This window comes from Mustela putorius, unplaced genomic scaffold, assembly GCF_011764305.1.
Source record: "Mustela putorius furo isolate JIRA1106 unplaced genomic scaffold, ASM1176430v1.1 tig00000382_pilon_pilon_pilon, whole genome shotgun sequence".
Lineage (NCBI taxonomy): Eukaryota > Metazoa > Chordata > Mammalia > Carnivora > Mustelidae > Mustela > Mustela putorius.
Window position 1 is genome coordinate 4,032,435 of NW_025421367.1, and position 21,542 is coordinate 4,053,976.

At 36.0% G+C, this 21,542-nt stretch overlaps 1 protein-coding gene across 7 annotated transcripts in view; it reads left to right on the top strand.

Annotated features, from left to right (window-relative positions):
• Positions 1 to 21,542, top strand: part of KLHL8 (kelch like family member 8) — a 57,772-nt gene that overhangs the window by 24,798 nt on the left and 11,432 nt on the right. For all 7 annotated transcript variants that reach the window (XM_004756119.3, XM_004756120.3, XM_004756121.3 and 4 more), the window contains 5 exons: positions 5,509 to 5,879; positions 11,758 to 12,306; positions 13,728 to 13,914; positions 18,729 to 18,872; positions 20,091 to 20,202. In XM_004756119.3, coding sequence (XP_004756176.1) covers positions 5,658 to 5,879; positions 11,758 to 12,306; positions 13,728 to 13,914; positions 18,729 to 18,872; positions 20,091 to 20,202 — 1,214 coding nt within the window. In that variant the 5' untranslated portion in view covers positions 5,509 to 5,657. The remainder of the gene's footprint in view (positions 1 to 5,508; positions 5,880 to 11,757; positions 12,307 to 13,727; positions 13,915 to 18,728; positions 18,873 to 20,090; positions 20,203 to 21,542) is intronic.

Sequence of the window (21,542 nt, forward strand, 5' to 3'; positions counted from 1 at the left end):
TGTTTTTCCAGTGCCAGTCTTGATGTGGGGTCTGCCCTTCTCCCTTCTCTGTGCTTGTGGAAAGCCTCTCACCTGTGGTTAGTCTTGCCAGTTTCCTCCTTAACATGCTTTCACAGTGGCTACTATCAGTTTTGGTATCTTGTGGTTTTGTTTTCATTTGCTAGGTATTTTTTTTCTACTATTATTAACATGTATTATTTGTTTCAGGGGTACAGGTCTGTGATTCATCAGTCTTATGCAATTCATAGCACTCACCCATAACACATACCCTCCCCAGTGTCCATCACCCAGCCACCCCAACCCTTCTACCCGCCTCCACTCCAGCAACCCTCAGTTTGAGGGTTAACCCTTAACTGATTAACCCTCAGTTAATCTTTCCTAAGATTAAGAGTCTCGTATGATTTGTCTCCCTCTCTGGTTTCATCTTGTTTCATTTTTTCCTCTCATCCCCTATGATCCTCTGCCTTGTTTTCTCCAATTCCACATATTAGTGAGATCATCTGATAATTGTCTTTCTCTGATTGACTTGGTTTTTTGTTTTTTTTTAATATTTTTAATTTTTTAAATTTCTCTTCAGTGTACCAGAATTCACCCAGTGCTCCATCCAACACGTGCCCTCCACAATACCCACCACCAGGCTCACCCAACCTCCTACCCTCCACCCCTTCAAAACCCTCAGATTGTTTTTCAGAGTCCATAGTCTCTCATGGTTTGTCTCCCCCTCCAATTTCCCCCAACTCCCTTCTCTCCATCTCCCCATGTCCTCCATGTTATTTCTTATGCTCCACAAATAAGTGAAACCATATGATAAATGATTCTTTCTGCTTGACTTATTTCACTCAGCATACTCTCTTCCAGTCCCATCCATGTTGCTACAAAAGTTGGGTATTCATCCTTTCCGATGGAGGCATAATACTCCATAGTGTGTATGGACAACATCTACCTTATCCATTCGTCTATTGAAGGGCATCTTGGTTCTTTCCACAGTTTGGTGACTGTGGCCATTGCTGTTATGAACATTGGGGTACAGATGGCCCTTCTTTTCATTACTCTGATTGACTTGTTTTGCTTAGCATAATACCTTCTGTTTCCATCCACATCATTGCAAATGGCAAGAGTCCATTTTCGATGGCTGCATAAGATTCCATTGTGCGTGCGTGTGTGCGTGTGTGTGTGTATACACACCACATCTTTATCCATTCATCTGTTGATGAGTAGCTAGGCTCTTTCCATAGTTTGGCTATTATAGACATTACTGCTATAAACATTGGGGTGCACATGCCTCTTCAGATCACTACATTTGTATCTTTGGAGTAAATACCCAGTAGTGCAATTGCTGGGTCATAGGGTAGCTCAATTTTCAACTTTTTGAGAAACCTTCATACTTTTTCCAGAGGGTCTGCATGAGCTTGCATTCCCACCAACAGTGTAGGAGGGTTCCCCTTTCTCTGAATCCTTGCCAACATCTCTCACTTCCTGACTTGTTACCATTAGCCATTCTGACTGGTGTGAGGTGGTATCTCATTGTGGTTTTGATTTGTATTTCCCTGACTCCAAGTGATGTTGAGCACTTTTCATGCGTCTGTTGGCCATCTGGATATCTCTTTGCAGAAATGTCTGTTCATGTCTTCTGCCCATTTCTTGATTGGATTACTTGTTCTTTGGGTGTTGAGTTTGATAAGTTCTTTATAGATTTTGTATTCTAGCCTTTTATTTGATATGTCATTTGCACATATCTTCTCCCATTCTGTCAGTTGTCTTTTGGTTTTGTTGACTGTTTCCTTTGCTGTGCAAAAGCTTTTATCTTGATGCAGCCCCAATAATTCATTTTTACCCTTGCTTCCTTTGCCTTTGGTGCTGTGTTTAGGAAAAATTTGCTGCATCCAAGGTTGAAGAGGTTGTTGCCTGTTTTCTCCTCAAGGATTTTGATGGATTCCTGTCTCACATTGAGGTCCTTCATCTGTTTTGAGTCTATTTTTGTGTATGGTATAAGGAAATGGTCCAGTTTCATACTTTGGCATGTGGCTGTCCAATTTTTGCTAAGTATTTTCCTCTTTTCCCTTGGGATTTCTTCTTTGAGTCATTGGTTGTTTAAAATGTAATAATTTTTCCAGTCCCACCAATTTTCCATTTCTCTTTTGACATTGATCTCTAAATCCATTCTGTTGTATTAGAGAAGATACTTGGTTTGCTGTTTATCTTTTTAAATCTATGAGACTTAATTTGTGGCCTAACAGTGGTCTGTTCTGAAAATGTCCCATATGCACTGGAGAAGGATGTGTTTTGTGTTGTTGGGTAAAGTGTTTTTATGTCTTAGACCTAGTGGGTTTATTGTGTTGTATTGTTCTCTATTTCTTCTGTCTGGTTGTTCTTTCCATTATTGTGACTGGAGTACTGGAGTCTCCAGTTATTATTCTGGAACTATTTATTTGTCACTTCATTTCTATTAGTTTCTGCTTTATGTATTTTCATGGTTTGTCATTATATGCATAAATCTTTGTAATTACTATATCTTCTTGCTATATTGATCTTTTGTTAATATATATTTGTTGTAATATTTTTTGACTTGAAGTTTATTTTATCTGTATTAGTATAGCCTTTATTTGCTCTATTTTGGTTACTATTTGCATGGAATATTTTTCTCAGTCCTTTCCTTTTTAACTTGCTTGTGTCTTTGGACCACAACTAATAATTATTAAATTTCTACTTGAAATTTTTTATTTTTTATTTATTTTAAAGTGTTCTCTTCCCATAAGTTGTATAGGAAACAAGATTTGGTGTTGCAAATGAAAGTTACACTAATACCAGCTTTTATATTAATAAATGCTTTTTCTTCTTTACATGTATTAGTCTCTTAAATCTGTAGAAAACAAAATGTGGTTACAAATCATTACTACAGTAATACTAGCTTTTGTAATTATCCATGTGTTTACTTTTTCTGAACTCTTTATTTTTCCATATGGCTTTGAGTTACTATTTAGCATTCTTTCATTTAACCTTGCAGGACTCTCTTGACTATTTCTTTTTTTTTTTTAATTTAAAGATTTTATTTATTTATTTGATAGACAGAGATCACAAGTAGGCAGAGAGAGAAAGGAGGAAACTGACTCCCTGCTGACCAGAGAGCCTGATGTGGGGCTCGATCCCAGGACCCTGGGATCATGACCCAAGCTGAAGGCAGAGGCTTTAACCCACTGAGCCATTCAGGTGCCCCTCTCTTGAATATTTCTTACAGGCTAGGTCTAATGGGTCACAAACTCTCCCAGCTTTTGTTTATCTTGGAATGTCTTAATTCCTCCCTCACTTTAGGAGACCATTACTGCCAGATATAATATTTTGACAGTTTTTGTCTTTTACTACCTTGAACATATCTGCCCACCCTCTCAGGCTTCTGAAGTTTCTGATAAAAAAAAATCTGCTCCTGGGACACCTGGGTGGCTCAGTTGGTTAAGCAGCTGCCTTCGGCTCAGGTCATGATCCCAGGGTCCTGGGATCGAGTCCCACATCGGGCTCCTTGCCCTCCGCAGGGAGCCTGCTTCTCCCTCTGACTCTGCCTGCCACTCTGTCTGCCTGTGCTCGCTCTCGCTCACTCTCTCTCTCTGACAAATAAATAAATAAAATCTTTAAAAAAAAAAAATCTGCTCCTTCTCTTATAGAGGAATCCTGTATCTGATTCACTTTTCTCCTGTTGTGTTCTTTTAATCTTCGGCTTTTAGAAGTTTGATTTTAATGTCTTTGTGTGTCTTCTTCGAGTTCCTCTTATGTAGAAGTTCTTGAATGTTTATATTCATGTTTTGCATCAAATTTGGGACATTTTCAGTCATTATTTTTAAAAAATATTCCCTCTTCCCCTTTATCTCTTTCTTACTCTTCTAGGATTCCCACAATGTGTATGTATGTGTGATATTCCACAAATCTTTTAGGTTCTGCTCATCTTGCTTCATTTTTTTCTGGAGGGCTGATAATTTCCATTGTGTTGTCTTCAAGGTTGGTAATTCTTTCTTCTGCTGTTCAAATCTGTCCTGAGTCCCTCTAGTGAATTTGTCATTTCAGTTAATTTACTTTTCAGTTTTAGAAACTCTTTTTTGTCTCTATTTAGTTTTATGTTTCTTTGTTTGATGGTATTGGTTGTTTTCCTAACTTCATAATTTCCTTTAGTACTTTGAGCATCTTTGAAAGAGTTGTTTTAAAATTTTCATTTAGTATAAATCCTGTTAGTTCCTTTTTAGGACAGTTTGTTGTTTGTCTGCCTGCCACCCCCCCCCCCCAGTGTGTTCCATCATATGTTTTGGGTTTTTTTTTGTTGAACACTGGACATTTGAATCTAATAATGTAATTCTGGAAATCAGTGTCCAGATTTAACCCAATTCTTTAAGGTCTGCTATTTTTTTGTTACTTTCCCCTCCTCTTTTTGATTATTGTAGGCCACCTGTGTGCTGAAGACCAACCTGAGATATAATTTAAGATCTTCTTAGGTCTTTTCTGAGCATTTCCCTTGGCATGCATTGTCACTTTCTAATTTTCCTTGTATATACTCTGGGTTTTTTATGTCTTGCTTCTGCAAAGGGAAAACCAAAACTGGAACAAAAAATTGAGTGGAAAGGAAGGACACAAACCTTTTAAATTCTCTGGAAGTCTCTTCAGCCAAGAGGGAGGGACTTGTAACAATAGGTGAAAGTGTATTAACAATGGCTATCCACCACTTTATCTACACCTCTATGATCAGAAGCAGTAGTCAGCAATCTGCAGAGATCCTTGATATTTGGAGAACTGAGTCCTTTTTGTTCACTCTGACTCTTAAAAATTGTTCAAGCTGGGCGCCTGGGTGGCTCAGTGGGTTGAGCCGCTGCCTTCGGCTCGGGTCGTGATCTCAGGGTCCTGGGATCGAGCCCCACATCGGGCTCTCTGCTCAGCGGGGAGCCTGCTTCCCTTCCTCTCTCTCTGCCTGCCTCTCTGCCTGCTTGTGACCTCTCTCTGTCAAATAAATAAATAAAAATCTTTAAAAAAAAATTTTTTTTTTTAAATTGTGCAAGCTCTCAGGAATGTGCACACAGCTTATTACTTGCAACCTGACTGGGAATGTGGAGATGGGCTGCTGCTACTGCTTAAATTGACCAACATTAAACACGTCAGTTTTTCTGTGGAAATTGCGTCTTCAGCAGACTCCACAGAGTTCCAAAATAGTTATAGCAGGCAGATTCAGCCAGTGCAATTGTTGCCTAAGTGGGGAAGACAGATTCCTGATGATTCTATTCCACCATCTTCCCAGAATTTTCAAATTAGATTTTAAAGGAGTTCCTTCAAAAAAAATAAAAATAAAGGAGTTCCTTCACTGGAATAACTGAGGTAACTTATATGACATTTACCATAAAGCTATGAAGTTAATTGTTCTTTTTAAAGTAACAATTTATGTAGTCATTTTATATATGTAGTTTGATAAATGATAGTTACTAATGATTTTTTTCTTCTGATGTGTTTTTATGTGTTTTATTTGCTTTTTAATCTCAGGAAACTGGACAATTTGAGTGGAATTTGAAAAATGTCTAAAGGTTTGAAAAATGTCTAAAGGTTAACGGGCAGCATCTACATTCTGCCTTCTCCCACTCTTACAAAAGAATAAATGAGATGTTTGAGAAGAGAGCTATATTAAAAGAACAATGTTGCAAATGGCTTCAGAATCTGTGAATGCAAAACAAGCTAGGAATCACTGCACAAAGGTGAAAAGGCAGCAGCATCAGCAAATAAAGAATAGGTCTTCAATTAGTGATGGTGATGGAGAAGACTCCTTTATCTTTGAAGCAAATGAAGCTTGGAAAGATTTTCATGGTTCCCTTCTCCGATTTTATGAAAATGGAGAACTCTGTGATGTCACACTAAAGGTGAGACTCCTTTTTTCTTTTCAGTCTCTTTATTGCATTATGAAAACTGGGGGGTTTTCTAGAACCACACAAGGCAAATTTTTGGTGCCATACTTATTACAGTCAAGATGATTTTAGTCTTAGTCCTTTTTTTATTGAAGGAGAAAGGACATAAGGAAAGGTACATATAGAGAGGTTAGCATAAGATAAAATTATTATACTAATATATGTTAATATTATTTATTAGTTAATTTAACTTCTGAGAGTTCTGGAACCTTAAAACGTTCAAGTTACTATTACTGAAATTAATAAATTGCTGTAGACCAGTAAGCTTTTAACTCATGAATTTAGAAATTACTTAGAAAGGTAGGAAGTCTTGGTGTTTATTCTGTTGCACTAGTGTTTTAGTATATGTTCCTATCTGGTAATTTACCCTCTACTTTAAAACAATTGTCCCTTAAGTGAGATTATCTATACCTGATAGTGAAGTAGAATCTATTCAGACTTGGATAAAAAAGTGTAGTAAATTCTAAGTCTGTGGTCTATAGAATCATGCTATTCTGTTGCAAAAGACAATTTTAATAAAATTTAGAAAATTGATAAAGCAGTGTGGAAGAACCCATGTTCTAATTGTTCCTCACTTGTTTAAGGTGATTTTTTACTATTCTTATATGTCACTGTAATATTAAAGATTTTTTGGTGATTCATACGCATTCATACAGCATTTTCCACCTTTATTTTGCCACTTTGGAGTCTCTTAGATTTTGCTTTCCACTCCTGATCAGACAAGTTTTTAGAGCTCAGTCATAGGGCTTGAAGGCATACTTGAAGAATCAGATCAGAGGACACTCAACAAAAGTCTATAAGCTGAAAGCATAGGCTTTGAGTTTCAGGTCCATAATGTCTGGGAGTGTACTATTACATTACAAATAAATGGCTATATTTTCTTTCCTTAAACTGTTACTGTCCTTATGTATTTCTGGGCCCTAAGATATTGAGAAGAAAACCATTGTATAATTCTAGTTCTGTGTAAAACTTAACCATGTATATGTTTTAATGTAGGAACACTTAAGTTTTTTGTTCTGTATGGTATGTTTAATATTATATATACCATTGTTCTAATTTTCATCTTTGTTGTGAAATTCAGGGACCCACACTGGCTTTGGCAAAAACAAGAAATGTAAAGTTGACTATTTGAATTCAGTCAATTACCATTCAGCATATCAGTGTATGAATGGAATATAAGTACAGTATTACTGATTTTATAAATTTTATGATTGAATTTTAGAATGATTTTTTACAACATAGTACATACAAACTTTCTTAAGTAAAAAATAGGGATATAGCCATTTTGGGATGAATGAGAACTAAACTCATAACTTTGTTGTATAACTTAGGCAATAGATTGAAATAAAACTCCCATACAAACAGTGGTTAAAAACTAAAATACTGTTTTAAACAATGACAGAGATCTTTTGGGAATGAGAAATGCTTCATTAATTTAAAGGGACTATCATTTTTTCAACTGTACAATAAGAGTGATGGTTTTTGTGAGGTATAAGTGAAGTGATACAGGTGAAGTCCTTATGGCAGTGCTTGGTATAGAATAGATAACAAATATCAGCTATTTGGATCATTATGTGTACTATCATTGTTTTTTTTTCCAAGGGTATCAGATAATTCTGCTATGGTATATTTTGTTCCTATTCATTAGAAAGTATTACAACTTGAGATGCCTGGGTGTCTCAGTTAAGTGTCTGTCTTTGGCTTAGGTCATGATCCCAGGGCCTTGGGATCAAATCCCTCATTCTGGCTCCCTGCTCATCAGGGAGCCTGCTTCTTCCTCTGTCCATCTCTACCCCTGCTTTTGCTCTCTTTCTCTGTGACAAATAAATAAAATCTAAAAAAAAAAAAAAAAAACTTAATCTTTTAACAAGTCTGTTATTGGATTTCTTTTTTTTTCTTTTTCTTTTTTTTTTAAAGATTTATTTATTTGACAGAGATCACAAGTAGGCAGAGAAGGAGTGGGGAAGCAGGCTCCCCACTGAGCAGAGAACCCGATACGGGGTTTGATCCCAGGACCATGGGATCATGACCTGAGCAGAAGGCAGGGGCCCCAGCCCACTGAGCCACCCAGGTGCCTCTGGATTTTTTTCTTAATTCTAAGTCAACATTTCTTTAACTGTCAGAATATAACTGTCATAGAACAACTAAGTCAAATGGGATTATGGACAATTTATAATGCTCAGTTCAACATAAACTTCACTTTTTGTATTCATACAACTTTGAGGATTATTATTTAATATGAAGTCATATTTACATTCTTTTATTAGTATGTTTCCTTCAACCATTATTGCTTTTACGGCACACATTTTAGAAAGACCATTGAGCTGGCTAAGTCATTGGAGTGTGTGACTATTGATCTTGGGGTTGTAATTTAAGCCCTACTTTGGGTATAGAGATTACTTAAAAATAAAATCTTTAGGGGCGCCTGGGTGGCTCAGTTGATTAAGCATCTGCCTTCAGCTCAGGACATGATCCTGGATTGTTGGGATCAAGCCCTGCATTAGACTCCCTGCTCAGTGGGGAGTCTGCTTCTCCCTCTGCCCCTAACTCCACTTGTGCTCTCTCAAATAAATAAAATATTTTTTAAAAAAATAAAAATCTTTTTAAAAAGGCTGTTGGCCAGATTTATTTTACTATTTGTATATAATGTCATTAGCTGATTTTTAAATTCCAAAATGGGCACCATTTTATAAATAAATAAGTTTATGTTGGGGAAGGTATGTGCCATGGGGAGTGCTGTCAGTTGTGTAAGACTGATGAATCACAGACCTGTACCCCTGAAACAAATAATATATGTTGGGGCGCCTGGGTGGCTCAGTGGGTTAAGGCCTCTGCCTTCGGCTCAGGTCATGGTTCCAGGGTCCTGGGATCAAGCCTCACATCGGGCTCTCTGCTCGGCAGGGAACCTGCTTCCTTCTCTCTCTCTCTCTCTCTGCCTACCTGTGATCTCTATCTGTCAAACAAATAAATAAAAAAATCTTAAAAAAAAAATATAATATATGTTAATTTTAAAAAGAGTAAAAAGCAGTGTTAATGTTTAACTGGAAATTGTAGAATTCTATTTATGTAATGGCAGGTTGTTGAAGCAGATTTACATTACGTGAGATTTACAAATATTTGTATAAAAACTAAATCCCAGCCATGGCATATGCAGAAATTCTTTAAAAAAAAGAAAAAAAGATATTTTTAGCCTGTTTTTAAAATGTTTAATATCAGGTTTCAGATCCCACTTAGGGCTGAAGTAAATTTGAGAACATGCCAAGCTTTCTGCTTTAGTCTAGGTTACACCTTGAATCTCGATAGAATCTAAGTCTTGCCTTATAAATTCTTTTTAAAAAATTAAATACAGTATAACTAACGGAAATGATGACCTTGTATTTGTTGAAGAGATATTCATTTTTCCTCCACATTAGTGATAAAAGGTCAGGGAGGAAGATTTATAAACAAAAGCCTTTATATATTGTAATACTCCTCAGGCCTTTTTCTTTAGAAGTTCTCATTTTAAAATTCATTCCTAAATAATGAGACACAATATAAGTGTATTTATATAGTCAAAATGCTACATGCAAACAGGAAAATTGGTAAAACACTATCCTATTACTTGTACTTAATGATTATTTAACATAAAGTGCTGGGAAAACTGGATACTCAGTACCAAAACCTTCCCCAGATGGAAATAAAGATGTAAGTATAAAACAGTAAGATCATAAAAATACTGGAATACCTGAAGTTAATATTAATGGAATATTAGAAAGATTCCAATTTTAAGCACAGTACCTAAGGCAGAAATCATAAAGACAAAGATTGATTGGATTGTGTAAAAATCTATAGGGGGTGAATAAAAAAGTACATCATAAAAGAGAAAATCTTGAAATATATATGACAGATGATTCACACTCTAAACATATGAGGAGTTCTTAAAAATACATATGAAAAAAGTCATAGAAAAAAGTTCATAGAATAGATACAGATAGCCCAAAATTAATGAATTATTCAATATTAGTAAAAGACAAACTGAAGCAGTGGGATAATATTTTCATTCATCAAATTGACGAATATTTTTAAATAAGTTTCAGCAAAAATATGGCACAAATATTGTAGGTAGATTAGAAATAGACAATTTATCAGTATGTATCCAAACTGCACCTAAACTTTGAAATACGATTTCTACTTTTAGAAATTTATCTATAGGAGATAATGGAGTAAGAACAGATTCAGTGACAGCAAAGTTTATTGTATCATTTACAACAGCAAACTATTAACAGTAGTGTAATTTTTTATCAAAAAGGTGCTAAGATTTCAGTGCTTTTTATTATATTATTTCAAAATAATTTCAGTACTTTTTATTATATTATTTCAAAATAATTTAAGAAATGAAAAACTTTAGTTAAGCTCATAGTAAATACTGCTAAATAATGGTTTATTATTTCTGTGCTATCAAAATTTCTGATAAATTCTGAATCTTCATAGTACCTACTTATAGGGGCATTGGGACCATTAAGTGAGTTAATACATGAAAAGCACTTAGAATAGTACCTGACATGGTGACTATAATTAATAATACTGTATTGTATATTTAGAAGTGGCTAAGAGAGGAGATCTTTTTTTATAATGAAATTGTTTATTTATGTGAGAACAGAGTGCATGCCCCAACACAGGTAGGGGGTGGGGCAGAGAGAGAGAATCCCAAACAGACTGAGTGTGGAGCCCAACTCAGGGCTTGTTCTCATGACCCGTTGGAGATTAGGAACTAAGCCAAAACCAAGAGATGGGTGCCCAACTCACTGAGCCACCCAGGTGCCCCTAAGAGAAGAGATCTTTATTTATTTATTTATTTATTTATTATTATTATTTTTTTAAAAGATTTTATTTATTTATTTGACAGAGAGATCACAGTAGGAGAGAGGAAGGGAAGAGATCACAGAGAGAGAGGAAGGGAAGCAGGCCCCCTGCTGAGCAGAGAGCCTGATATAGGACTCGATCCCAGGACCCTGAGATCTTGACCTGAGCCGAAGGCAGCGGCTTAACCCACTGAGCCACCCAGGTGCCCCAGAGATCTTTTTTTTTTTTTAAGATTTATTTATTTATTTGACAGACAGAGATCACAAGTAGGCAGAGAGGCAGACAGAGAGAGAGGAGGAAGCAGCCTCCCTGCTGAGCAGAGAGCCCGATGCGGGGCTCGATCCCAGGACCCTGGGATCATGACCCGAGCCAAAAGCAGAGGCTTTAACCCACTGAGCCACCCAGGTGCCCCAAGAGAAGAGATCTTAAAAAGCTCTTATCACAGCGAAAGAAAAAATTGTAATTATGTAATTATGTAAGAAAAAAATTGTAAAAATTGTAATTATGTGAGGTTATTAGTTACTAAATGTTGTAGTATTCATTTCATGATATATATATGTAGGAAATGACTATGTTGAACAACTTAAACTTACAAAATGTCATGGTCAGTTATAGCAATAAAACTGGAAAAAAGTTTTTTTAAAAAAGGGACACACAAACCAAAAACAAGAATAGTGTCCAAGTGGTGCTAGATGATGTGTCTTCTCATTCATTCACAGAATGCTCCTGAAATTTGAGATAATATAGAAAATCATAGTTTATGATTTTAGTATATATACATAAATAGATAATATATAGATGGTAAGTGGCTTACTTGGAAGAAAAAAATTGCAGCTGGCCTACATTAAAATAAGTGACCAAAGGATTGCATTGTTAAAACAAATATACTAAATCTGTGTGGGTTTTGTCCCTGCTACCACATGCTCAATGCTGATCTAAAACTGATTTTTATATTAAACCGAGTCTCCTTTTGTTTTTTTGTTTTGAACAGGTTGGCTCAAAGCTCATCTCTTGTCACAAACTAGTATTGGCTTGTGTTATCCCCTACTTCAGAGCCATGTTTCTCTCCGAAATGGCTGAAGCCAAGCAAACACTGATTGAGATCAGAGATTTTGATGGTGATGCAATAGAAGACTTGGTTAAATTTGTCTATTCTTCACGGCTCACTTTGACTGTTGACAATGTCCAGCCTCTCTTATACGCAGCCTGTATTCTACAGGTTGAACTGGTGGCTAGAGCTTGTTGTGAATACATGAAGTTACATTTTCATCCCTCCAACTGCCTGGCAGTGAGAGCCTTTGCTGAAAGTCACAACCGAATAGACTTAATGGACATGGCGGATCAGTATGCCTGTGAGCATTTTACTGAAGTTGTAGAGTGTGAAGACTTTGTAAGTGTGTCACCCCAACATCTCCATAAGCTTTTGTCCTCCAGTGATTTAAATATTGAGAATGAAAAGCAGGTCTATAGTGCAGCCATCAAGTGGCTTCTTGCAAATCCTCAGCATCATTCCAAATGGTTGGATGAAACACTTGCACAGGTAGGGACTGAAATAAGATTGTGTGTAGAAATGAAATGAGATGGAAGCAAATTTGAGTGTTTGATTGATCATGAATACTGTAGATTATCCAAAGGAATGTAGAAATCCTTGTGTAATACAATGTGAAAATGGCTTTCTCTTTACTTCGCTATTTACTCACTGTGCTATTTAAGGATACGTCTGAATTTGTTACATTTAATTGGAAATATCATTCTTTGTTTTTTAACCTGAATGTTAAAGATAGCACTTTGAAACTGTAGTAATAAATATTTTATTTATGCTGATAGAAATAGGTTCTGAGGAAACAGCTCTAAGTAACTATTGTTTTATAATGAAGTTTCTAAATTGTAGTGAATTACTTTCCTATCTGGGAAGAACCATAAGACATAACTTTCCATTTTCTTTCCTCACCACAGTTTCACTTCTGTAACCTCAGAAACGTGGCTTTTTTCTTATTTATTTACTTACTTACTGTCAACGGGGTAACCTGGGTAGGGAGATAATAAATGGGCCTTAGAATTACTTTGAGGGACACCTGGGTGGCTCAGTGGGTTGAGCCTTTGCCTTCAGCTTGGGTCGTGATCTCAGGGTCCTGGGATCGAGTCCTGTATCAGGCTCTCTGCTTGGCAGGGAGCCTGCTTCCTCCTCTTTCTCTGCCTGCCTCTCTGCCCACTTGTGATCTCTCTCTGTCAGATAGATAAATAAAATCTGTCAAAAAAAAAAAAAAGAATTACTTTGAAAATAAGTTTGTCACAGAAAAAAAAGTTTCATTATTTTGCAGCTATCTTATTGGTGTGTATGCATATGTAATTTTAACTCCAAATCACATTACCTGGTTTGATCATCCCCTTAATCCACTAGAAAACCAGTGCATCTTTAAGGAAAGAAAGGTGAGTGCCTCTATTTAAAGTGGGGATGCATCCCTGACTTAATATATAACCTTCCAAGGTGACTGATTTGGAGGAAACAACACTTGATTTCATATTATGAATGTTCAAGTAACAAAGAAATCCTGTTTCCATTTGTTCAGTTTGGTTTTAAAAGGCATAAAAAAACCCAGACATGGCAATTTTGTTTTGATTGTGCCTTTTCTCTAGCAGCAGTGGGGCCTTGTGATTATGACACTACCATTTTTGGAAGTGAGAAACTTGAATGAATACAACTGAATTATTTTATCCAGTCTACTTAGATCTGTATGTAAAGGGGGGAGGTTGCATTTAATATGTAATATGATTTCATTAGACCATACTAGAAATCACTTTAGAACTTGGCTCATTGAACTTCCTTCACATGTTAGAAAGGCTTTGTGTGGTAAATGAGTTTTAAAAAGACAACTCAAAATACTTAAAATACTACAAAGTAGAGTGTGAGCTAACTAATTACAAATTAAATTTTACATTTGTGATTATTCATGATCTTAGGTTCGTTTGCCGTTGTTGCCAGTTGACTTTCTTATGGGTGTTGTGGCAAAAGAACAGATTGTCAAGCAGAATCTAAAATGTAGAGATTTATTGGATGAAGCAAGAAATTACCATCTTCACTTGAGTAGCAGAGCAGTACCTGACTTTGAATACTCCATTCGGACTACCCCAAGGAAGCAAACTGCTGGTAATTAAATTACTCATTTTATCATCTCTACTGGAAGGATTATATTCCCAAACTTAATTGTAAGATGATTAGTATCTGATTACCTTAAAGTGGTAGTAATTGGCAAGTAAGGTCATATGTGAATTTTATTAGACATAATTCAGGTAGTTTTGCCAATAAGCCAATTTTTTAAAAGGACTTTAGTCCTGTGAACTTTGAAGAGCCTGCTGAAATAGCTCTCTCTTTCCCTCCTTTTCTTAAGGTTTTCTTGATACTTTCAGCAGAGTTAATTTCTCTATCATTTGTACTTTTAGAATACTTTGTTTGCACTTGTTTTATTTTAGTGTGTTGCACTGAAATTTATTTGACATGTTTTGAGCTCTTCAGAGACAGGTAAATACCTTATTCACATTTATATTTCTAGTGCCAAGGATGGAACGTGACACATATTTTATGTTTAAATATTACTAGTTTTTGTGTTTTATTAAAAGAAAGGCACTAAATGGGGCCCCTGGCTGACTCAGTTGGGAGAGCAATCTGACTCTTGATCTTGGGGTCATGAATTTAGCCCCATGTTGAGTGTGCAGATGACCAAAAAATTTTTTTAAAAAACTGAAAGGCACTAATTATATTTAAAATTTGTATAATAGATTATGTTAAACTCTTAGAGTCTAAAGGTCTTATATTTAAGTAGGCATGCAGCTTTACCTTTATTTGCCACAATTTTCAAACTATATTTTCCTAATAGTTCACTTATGTTACTTTTTACAAGTATGAAAAATATATTTGAGGGATGATGGAAAGGAAATAAAAATCCAGGAATTTGGGAAGTGGTACTTTGAACAGAGAATTTATCTACATTTGTTTTGCTACCCAATATAGTTATCAAATAAAGAGATCTGTGGAATAGTCTAAAAATAACAACAAAGGGGAGTACTTGATTATGAATAGTGGGATTTTATCTATGTAAAAAGAATGTGAATGTCATAAATGTACTTATGAAGAAGTAATTCTTCTAAATAAAACTGACTGTTGAACAATACGGGTTTGAACTACATGCATGGGTCTACTTCTATGTGGATTTTTTCAGTACTATAAATGTATTTTCTCTTTTTTCTTATTATATTTTTTATTTTAAGTAGGCTCGACACCCAGCATGGAGCCCAGTGAGGGGCTTGAACTCACAACCCTGAGATCAAGACCTGAGCTGAGGTCAAAGGTCAGGTTAACTGAGTGACCTAGACACCCCTCTTATGATTTTCTTAGTAACACTTTCTTTTCTCTAGCTTACTTTATTGTAAGAATATGGTATATAATATATACATAAAATATGTGTTAACTGACCATGTTACAGCATGTTAATAGCAGTAGGCTATTAAGTTTTGGGGGAGTCAGAAGTTGTATGCAGATTTTCGACTACACAGGAAGTTGGCATCCATTACTCCTGGGTTGTCCAAGTGTTAGCTGTAGTTTAACATGGAAAGGACTGCTTATCCTCCTTTTTTAATAGGTTGATTTCAAGAATTAAATTTTTTTGAAGTGTAGGGTTTTTTTAAGTTGTGAATCCTGTTTCAGGAAGTCAAGGTATTTAATTAAATTCCTCTTTAAATTCAGTTTTGGGCGCTTGGGTCGCTCAGTGGGTTAAAGTCTCTGCCTTTGGCTCAGATCATGATCCCGGGTTCCTGGGATGGAGCCCCACATCGGGCTCTCTGCTCGGTAGGGAGCCTGCTCCCTCCTCTATCTCTCTGCCTGCTTCTCTGCCTACTTGTGATCTCTGTCTGTCAATAAATAAAATCTTCTTATTTTTTTTATTTGTTATTTTTTAAATTTTTTATTTTTTATAAACATATATTTTTATCCCTAGGGGTACAGGTCTGTGAATCGCCAGGTTTACACACTTCACAGAATAAATAAAATCTTTAAAAATAAATAAATCATGCAGTTTTAAATTTAAACAACACCTTGGTAGCCTGATTTATATGTATATAGTAGGCATATAGTAGACCTTTGTGTACACGATCTCTTACATGATTGCAAGAACCTAATGAGTAGGTTTTAGTGTAGGATTCAGTCCTTATTATGAGATAGATGGTTTTATTCCATTTTATGGATGACGAGAACTCAGCATAAAAATATGCCCAAGGCCACACAGAGAAACAGTATAGAAAGGATTTGCATCCTGATCTTTTTGTTTCATTTTTAGCTTTTTTTCTTTCCATTCCATGTTCCTAGGAGAACTGTAAAACTGAAATACTAGTTTCTACTGAAAATCTATTCAATAATTGAGATTACATTCTGGGATTATAATTGCAGTTGTGCCATTTAATAGTGTAATTTGGGGCAGATTTATAATCTCTGAAGGCATCAGTTTATTTATAAACAATTTTGATTTGCATAATCTTTAAAGCCTCTTCCAACTTTAAATTTCTTTGATTTGAAGTATTGATTTAGTTGGAAAAGATGACACAAGCAATTTTGTACATTTTTTAATGCTATTATTCAGCAAATATTTATTTAGTACATACCACATGTCAGGTTCTGGGTAGGCATTAGAAATGCAGATGCAGAGGGCACCTGGGTGGCTCAGTTGGTTAAGCATCTGCCTTCGGCTCAGGTTGTGATTCCAAGGTCCTGGGATTGAGTTATGCATTGGGCTCCCTGCTTAGCAGGAAGGCTGCTTCTCTCTTCCTCTCCCTTGGCTTGTGTTCCCTCTCTTGCTGTCTCTCTCTGTGTCAGATAAATAAATAAAATCTTTTTTTAAAAAGTTGAGGGAAATTGGAGGGGGAGGTGAACCATGAGAGACTATGGACTCTGAAAAACAATCTGAGGGTTTTGAAGGGGCGGGGGTGGGAGGTTGGGGGAGCCAGGTGGTGGGTATTAAGGAGGGCACATATTACATGGAGCACTGGTTGTGGTGCAAAAGCAATGAATACTGTTAGGCTGAAAAGAAATTTTAAAAAAAATTAAAAAGGCAGATACACATAGAATATAGCCAGCCCTATTTTGAGAGAACTTGCAGTCCAATATAGGGAAATAGACATGTGAATAAATAAATGCAATGAAGTGGTACAGGGATGTTGATATATTTATAAGGATAGTGCGGAACACAAAGAAAAATGTGGCTATTTTTTGGAAGGGTCAGAAAAGGTTTTATAAACAAATCAAACCTCAGTCTTAGTTTTGAATAATAAACAGATGTTTTTCTAGGTGCCAGTTAAAAAAAGGGGTATTCAGTTCATTTTTCATCTGTTGAATGCCTAGTACGTGCCAGACACTGGGCTAGCCCTGATTAGTACAAAATGCTTAACACACAGTCTAAACCTATCTTAGGCTCTGGAGACAGATACAGCATAATGGATCATTTCTATACCGTGTTAAGTGAACGACAGTTACCAAAAATTGGCTTTGAAATATCAAGGATGAGCACTGTATGCATGTTGCAGGAACATGAAGTTTAAGAGAAACAGAGGGAGAAGTTTGATTAGACAGTGCGAGGCCTTTATGCTGTGCTGGGCTTTAACCTGTAGGACAGTGGTTCTCAAAATGTAAAGGAAGTGGTGACCCCTGGCCCAGTAGCATAAGCATTCCCTTGGGAACTTGTTAGAAAATAAATTCTTGAATCTACCCCACGCCTATTGATTCAGAAACTCTGGAGGTCGGGACCATCAATCTATGGTTTATGCCTTCCAGGTGATTGTTGAACCACATGGAAGTTTTGATTTTTATTATTTTTTATAAAGATTGCAGTGAAATATGTATAATCTAAAAATTGTCATTTAAACATTTTTAAATCTATAATTTAGTGGCATTGGCTAAAGTTTTTAAAAACTACTGATTCAGGTAATGGAAAGCTGTTGAAAGAGTCTTTTAATCTATTCTGTTGAAGGTCTGCAAGCAAAAAGACTACTAAGTGATAAAGGACAGGATTTTGCAGTAGTTGTAATAGCAGATGAAGGCCTGAACCACAGCAGTGGCAGGGAGGGAGGGAGAGGGAGCGCAGGGCCCCTCAGGGAAGGAAGAGGTTTCAGGTAGCTGAGGAAGAGAGAGCATTTGAGTATGTTGGGTTTGAGGTGCCTGTGGGACGTCAAGTGGAAATGTGGCTTAGATGTGTTGCTTGGAAGGCTAATTATGATACAGATGCAATTGAAAATCAAGGAATGTTCTTTTCCTGTGTGAACATGAAGTATGTGAGAAGCAGGCAAAGGATGAAACATGGGAAACGTAGGAAAGAAAAACTATTGCAGACAAAGGAGACTTCGGTATTATGAAAATCAAGAGAATTTAAGAAGTTTTCCAAAAAGCAGGGTGATCAACATATTGAGTTGCATTAGTATTCAATAAGAAATTAACTTAAGGGGCACCTGGGTGGCTCAGTTGGTTTGGCATCTGCCATCAGCTTCACGTCAGGTTCCCTGCTCAGTGGGGAGCTTGCCTCTCCCTCTGCTGCTCTCCGTGATCATGCTCTCTCATTCTCTAGCTCACGGTCTCAAATAAATAAATAAAATCTTTAAAAAAAAAAAAAGAAATTAAGAGTTTATTGGATGTAGTTTTGACCTTACAAGAGCAATTTAACAGAGTGGGTGAAGATCTAAACCATACTACAGTGGGATGTTAGCAGAGATAGCTGAGGTATCGTGTTCTTTGAGAAATTCAGATAAGGTGAAAAGAGAAAATTAGGATTTTAGTAACATAATGACATTGAAGTTATCCAAATAACTTGTTTTATTTTTTAGCAGTTCTTGAAAATTTTGTCTTCCTAAGTATTTTTTCCACACTAATTAAAAAAACATTAAGGAGCTATAATTCTGATCTGTATTTTCTGGCTTTACCTTTAGGTGTGCTGTTTTGTGTAGGTGGTCGAGGTGGATCTGGTGACCCCTTTCGCAGTATTGAATGCTATTCTATCAGCAAAAACAGTTGGTTTTTTGGGCCAGAAATGAATAGTCGAAGGCGACATGTGGGTGTAATCTCTGTGGAAGGTGGGTCCATTATTGTCTTAAGTCATAGCACATGATGATAACACACTTCTAAATATTTAAATATTGAGAATTTCTATAAGAAAGTTGCTAAATTATAAAATGTTTCACTATATCACTAAGATATTTGTGTGGTGACTATTTACTTGCCTTATGCCTGTAGATGCTCAGCGAACAATCTCTTGCATGTAGGTGCTTATTGGGGGAGGAATATTAGGGAAAAGCTTGTTAAAATAAAGAGTTAAACTCTTCTAAGTTATATTTGCAAAATAATCAAACTAAAAAAAGTATTGAACTCAAATAATAAATACATATCAGCTTTTTCGATACCTAATTATTGTTGAAATGAGTTTTTTTTTAAACTGGTTACTGAAAATGAAATAATTAAAGAACCATGGGTAAACTGTTAGAGGACTTTAAAAAAGTAACTTTTTTTCTGATTATAGAAGTGTAAATTCTTTTTGGGGGGGGAAATATGAAAACATTCTAATAAAAAGTAAAAATCATCCATAGTCCAAATACCCAGAAATAATCACAGTTGACATTTTATATGTAACCTTTAACATTATTTATTTTATGTGTATTTTTAATAACTTCATTTAGAAAGTTTGATCATACTGTATTGAATTTTGTATTTTTTCATATAACATTGCGCATTTTTTAATTTTACTAAACATTCTTTGAAACCATGATTAGTGATTTCATCTATGTAATAAAAAGTTGGGAAACCAAAGGTAGGGATAGGTTTGATATTTAAATAACTTCATATAGAACAGCATGTTCCCAGCATTTTATTAAGTAGAAGCTTACAATTATTTTTATTTGAGGGACACCTGGGTGGCTCAGTTGGTTAGGCGGCTGCCTTCGGCTTGAGTCATGATCCCACCATCCTGGGATCAAGTCCCACATTGGGCTCCTTACTCGGCGGGGAGCCTGCTTCTCCCTCTGCCTCTGCTGCCACTCTGCCTGCCTGTGCTCACTCTCCCTCTCTCTCTCCGGCAAATAAATAAATAAAATCTTTAAAAACAAAATAAAACAAAGAAACAATTATTTTTATTTGACTATTTAAGTGACATTATTCATGATGACGAACAGAAGAATATTTGTTGAAAATTATCATGCTATTCTAATTATATGTTGATCTCATGTATACATTATGTATGTACATAACTATCAATTTACTTACTTGGAATCAAATGAAAATGCTTCTCTGTTTGACAGGTAAAGTGTATGCAGTTGGTGGACATGATGGAAATGAACATTTAGGTAGCATGGAGATGTTTGATCCTTTCACTAATAAATGGATGATGAAGGCATCAATGAACACAAAGAGGTAAATTAGCATGGAAATTTTTTTGATTTATTGGTGGAAAATAAAGCTTCCAATAACTGAAAGGGCTAATTTTCTACTTTTTATGTTTTTAGAAACTTTAAATACCGCCTTAAACACATTTTGTTAAATTTAGCATCCAGTGTGATGCTTTGTTATAACTTTTCATAATTTCTTTCTTGAGAATGTATTTTATATTTTAAATATAGTAACAAATAATATAGTTTCCACCTAAACCTGAGCCTGAAAACTGATTTTTTTTTTAAATTTTGAAATAATTTTAGACTTAGGGAAAAATAACAGAGTTCCTACATACCAGTGATTCTCAACAAAAGATGATTTTGCCTCCTCTGTGGAACATTTGTCAATATCTGGAGGCATTTTTGGTTGTCACAGTTTGGGAGTGGAGACGTTGGGGGAATAACTGCTGGCATCTAGATGGGAGAAGCCATGGATGTTGCTAAAAATCCTGTAATGCACAAGAAAGCCCTCCACAGCAAAGAATTTTCCCCATCCCAAATTTTAGTAGTGCTGAGATAGAGAAATCCTGCTGTATACTCTTAACCCAGCTCCCCTAATGTTGACATCTTACACTCAATTGCTTTGAGTAGGATAGACATCTTAACAATTTGTTTTTACATAGTACAACTATCAGGAAACTAAAATTAATACAGTGGTATTAGTTAATATAGATTTTATTCCACTTTTCCCAGTTTTTCCACATATTCCTGTGCTTTGAATTGGGTTTTCTTGTCTAATTATATTGCTTATTAATATAATACAATGTAAGTAGTAGCAGAAATGGTAGGTGTTTTTGCCTTATTTATTTTTTTGAAAGATTTTATTTATTTATTTGACAGAGACAGTGAGAGAGAGAACACAAGCAGGGGGGATGGGAGAGGGAGAAGCCGGCTTTCCGCCAAGCAAGGAGCCTGATGTGGGGCTCCATCCCAGGACCCTGGGATCATGATCTGAGCCGAAGGCAGACAGCTATCAACTGAACCACCCAGGAGCCCCCATTTTGTCTTATTTTTTTATCTTAGTGGAAATGTCTCTAATGTTTTCCTATTAAATTAGATACTGGCTTTAGGATTAAGGCATAGGTACTTTAACATACTAAGAAAATACTCCTCAGGGCACCTGGGTGGTTCAGTTAAGGGTCTGCCTTCAGCTCAGGTCCTGATCCCAAGGTAGGGGGATCAAGTCCCCCTTCGGGCTCTGGAGCAGCAGAGTCTGCTTCTGCTCCTCCCCACTACCTGTGCTCTCTCGCTCTCCCTCAGTCTCTCTCAAATAAATAAATAACTTCTTTTAAAAAATAGCCCTAGTTTTTACTCACTCTTTAT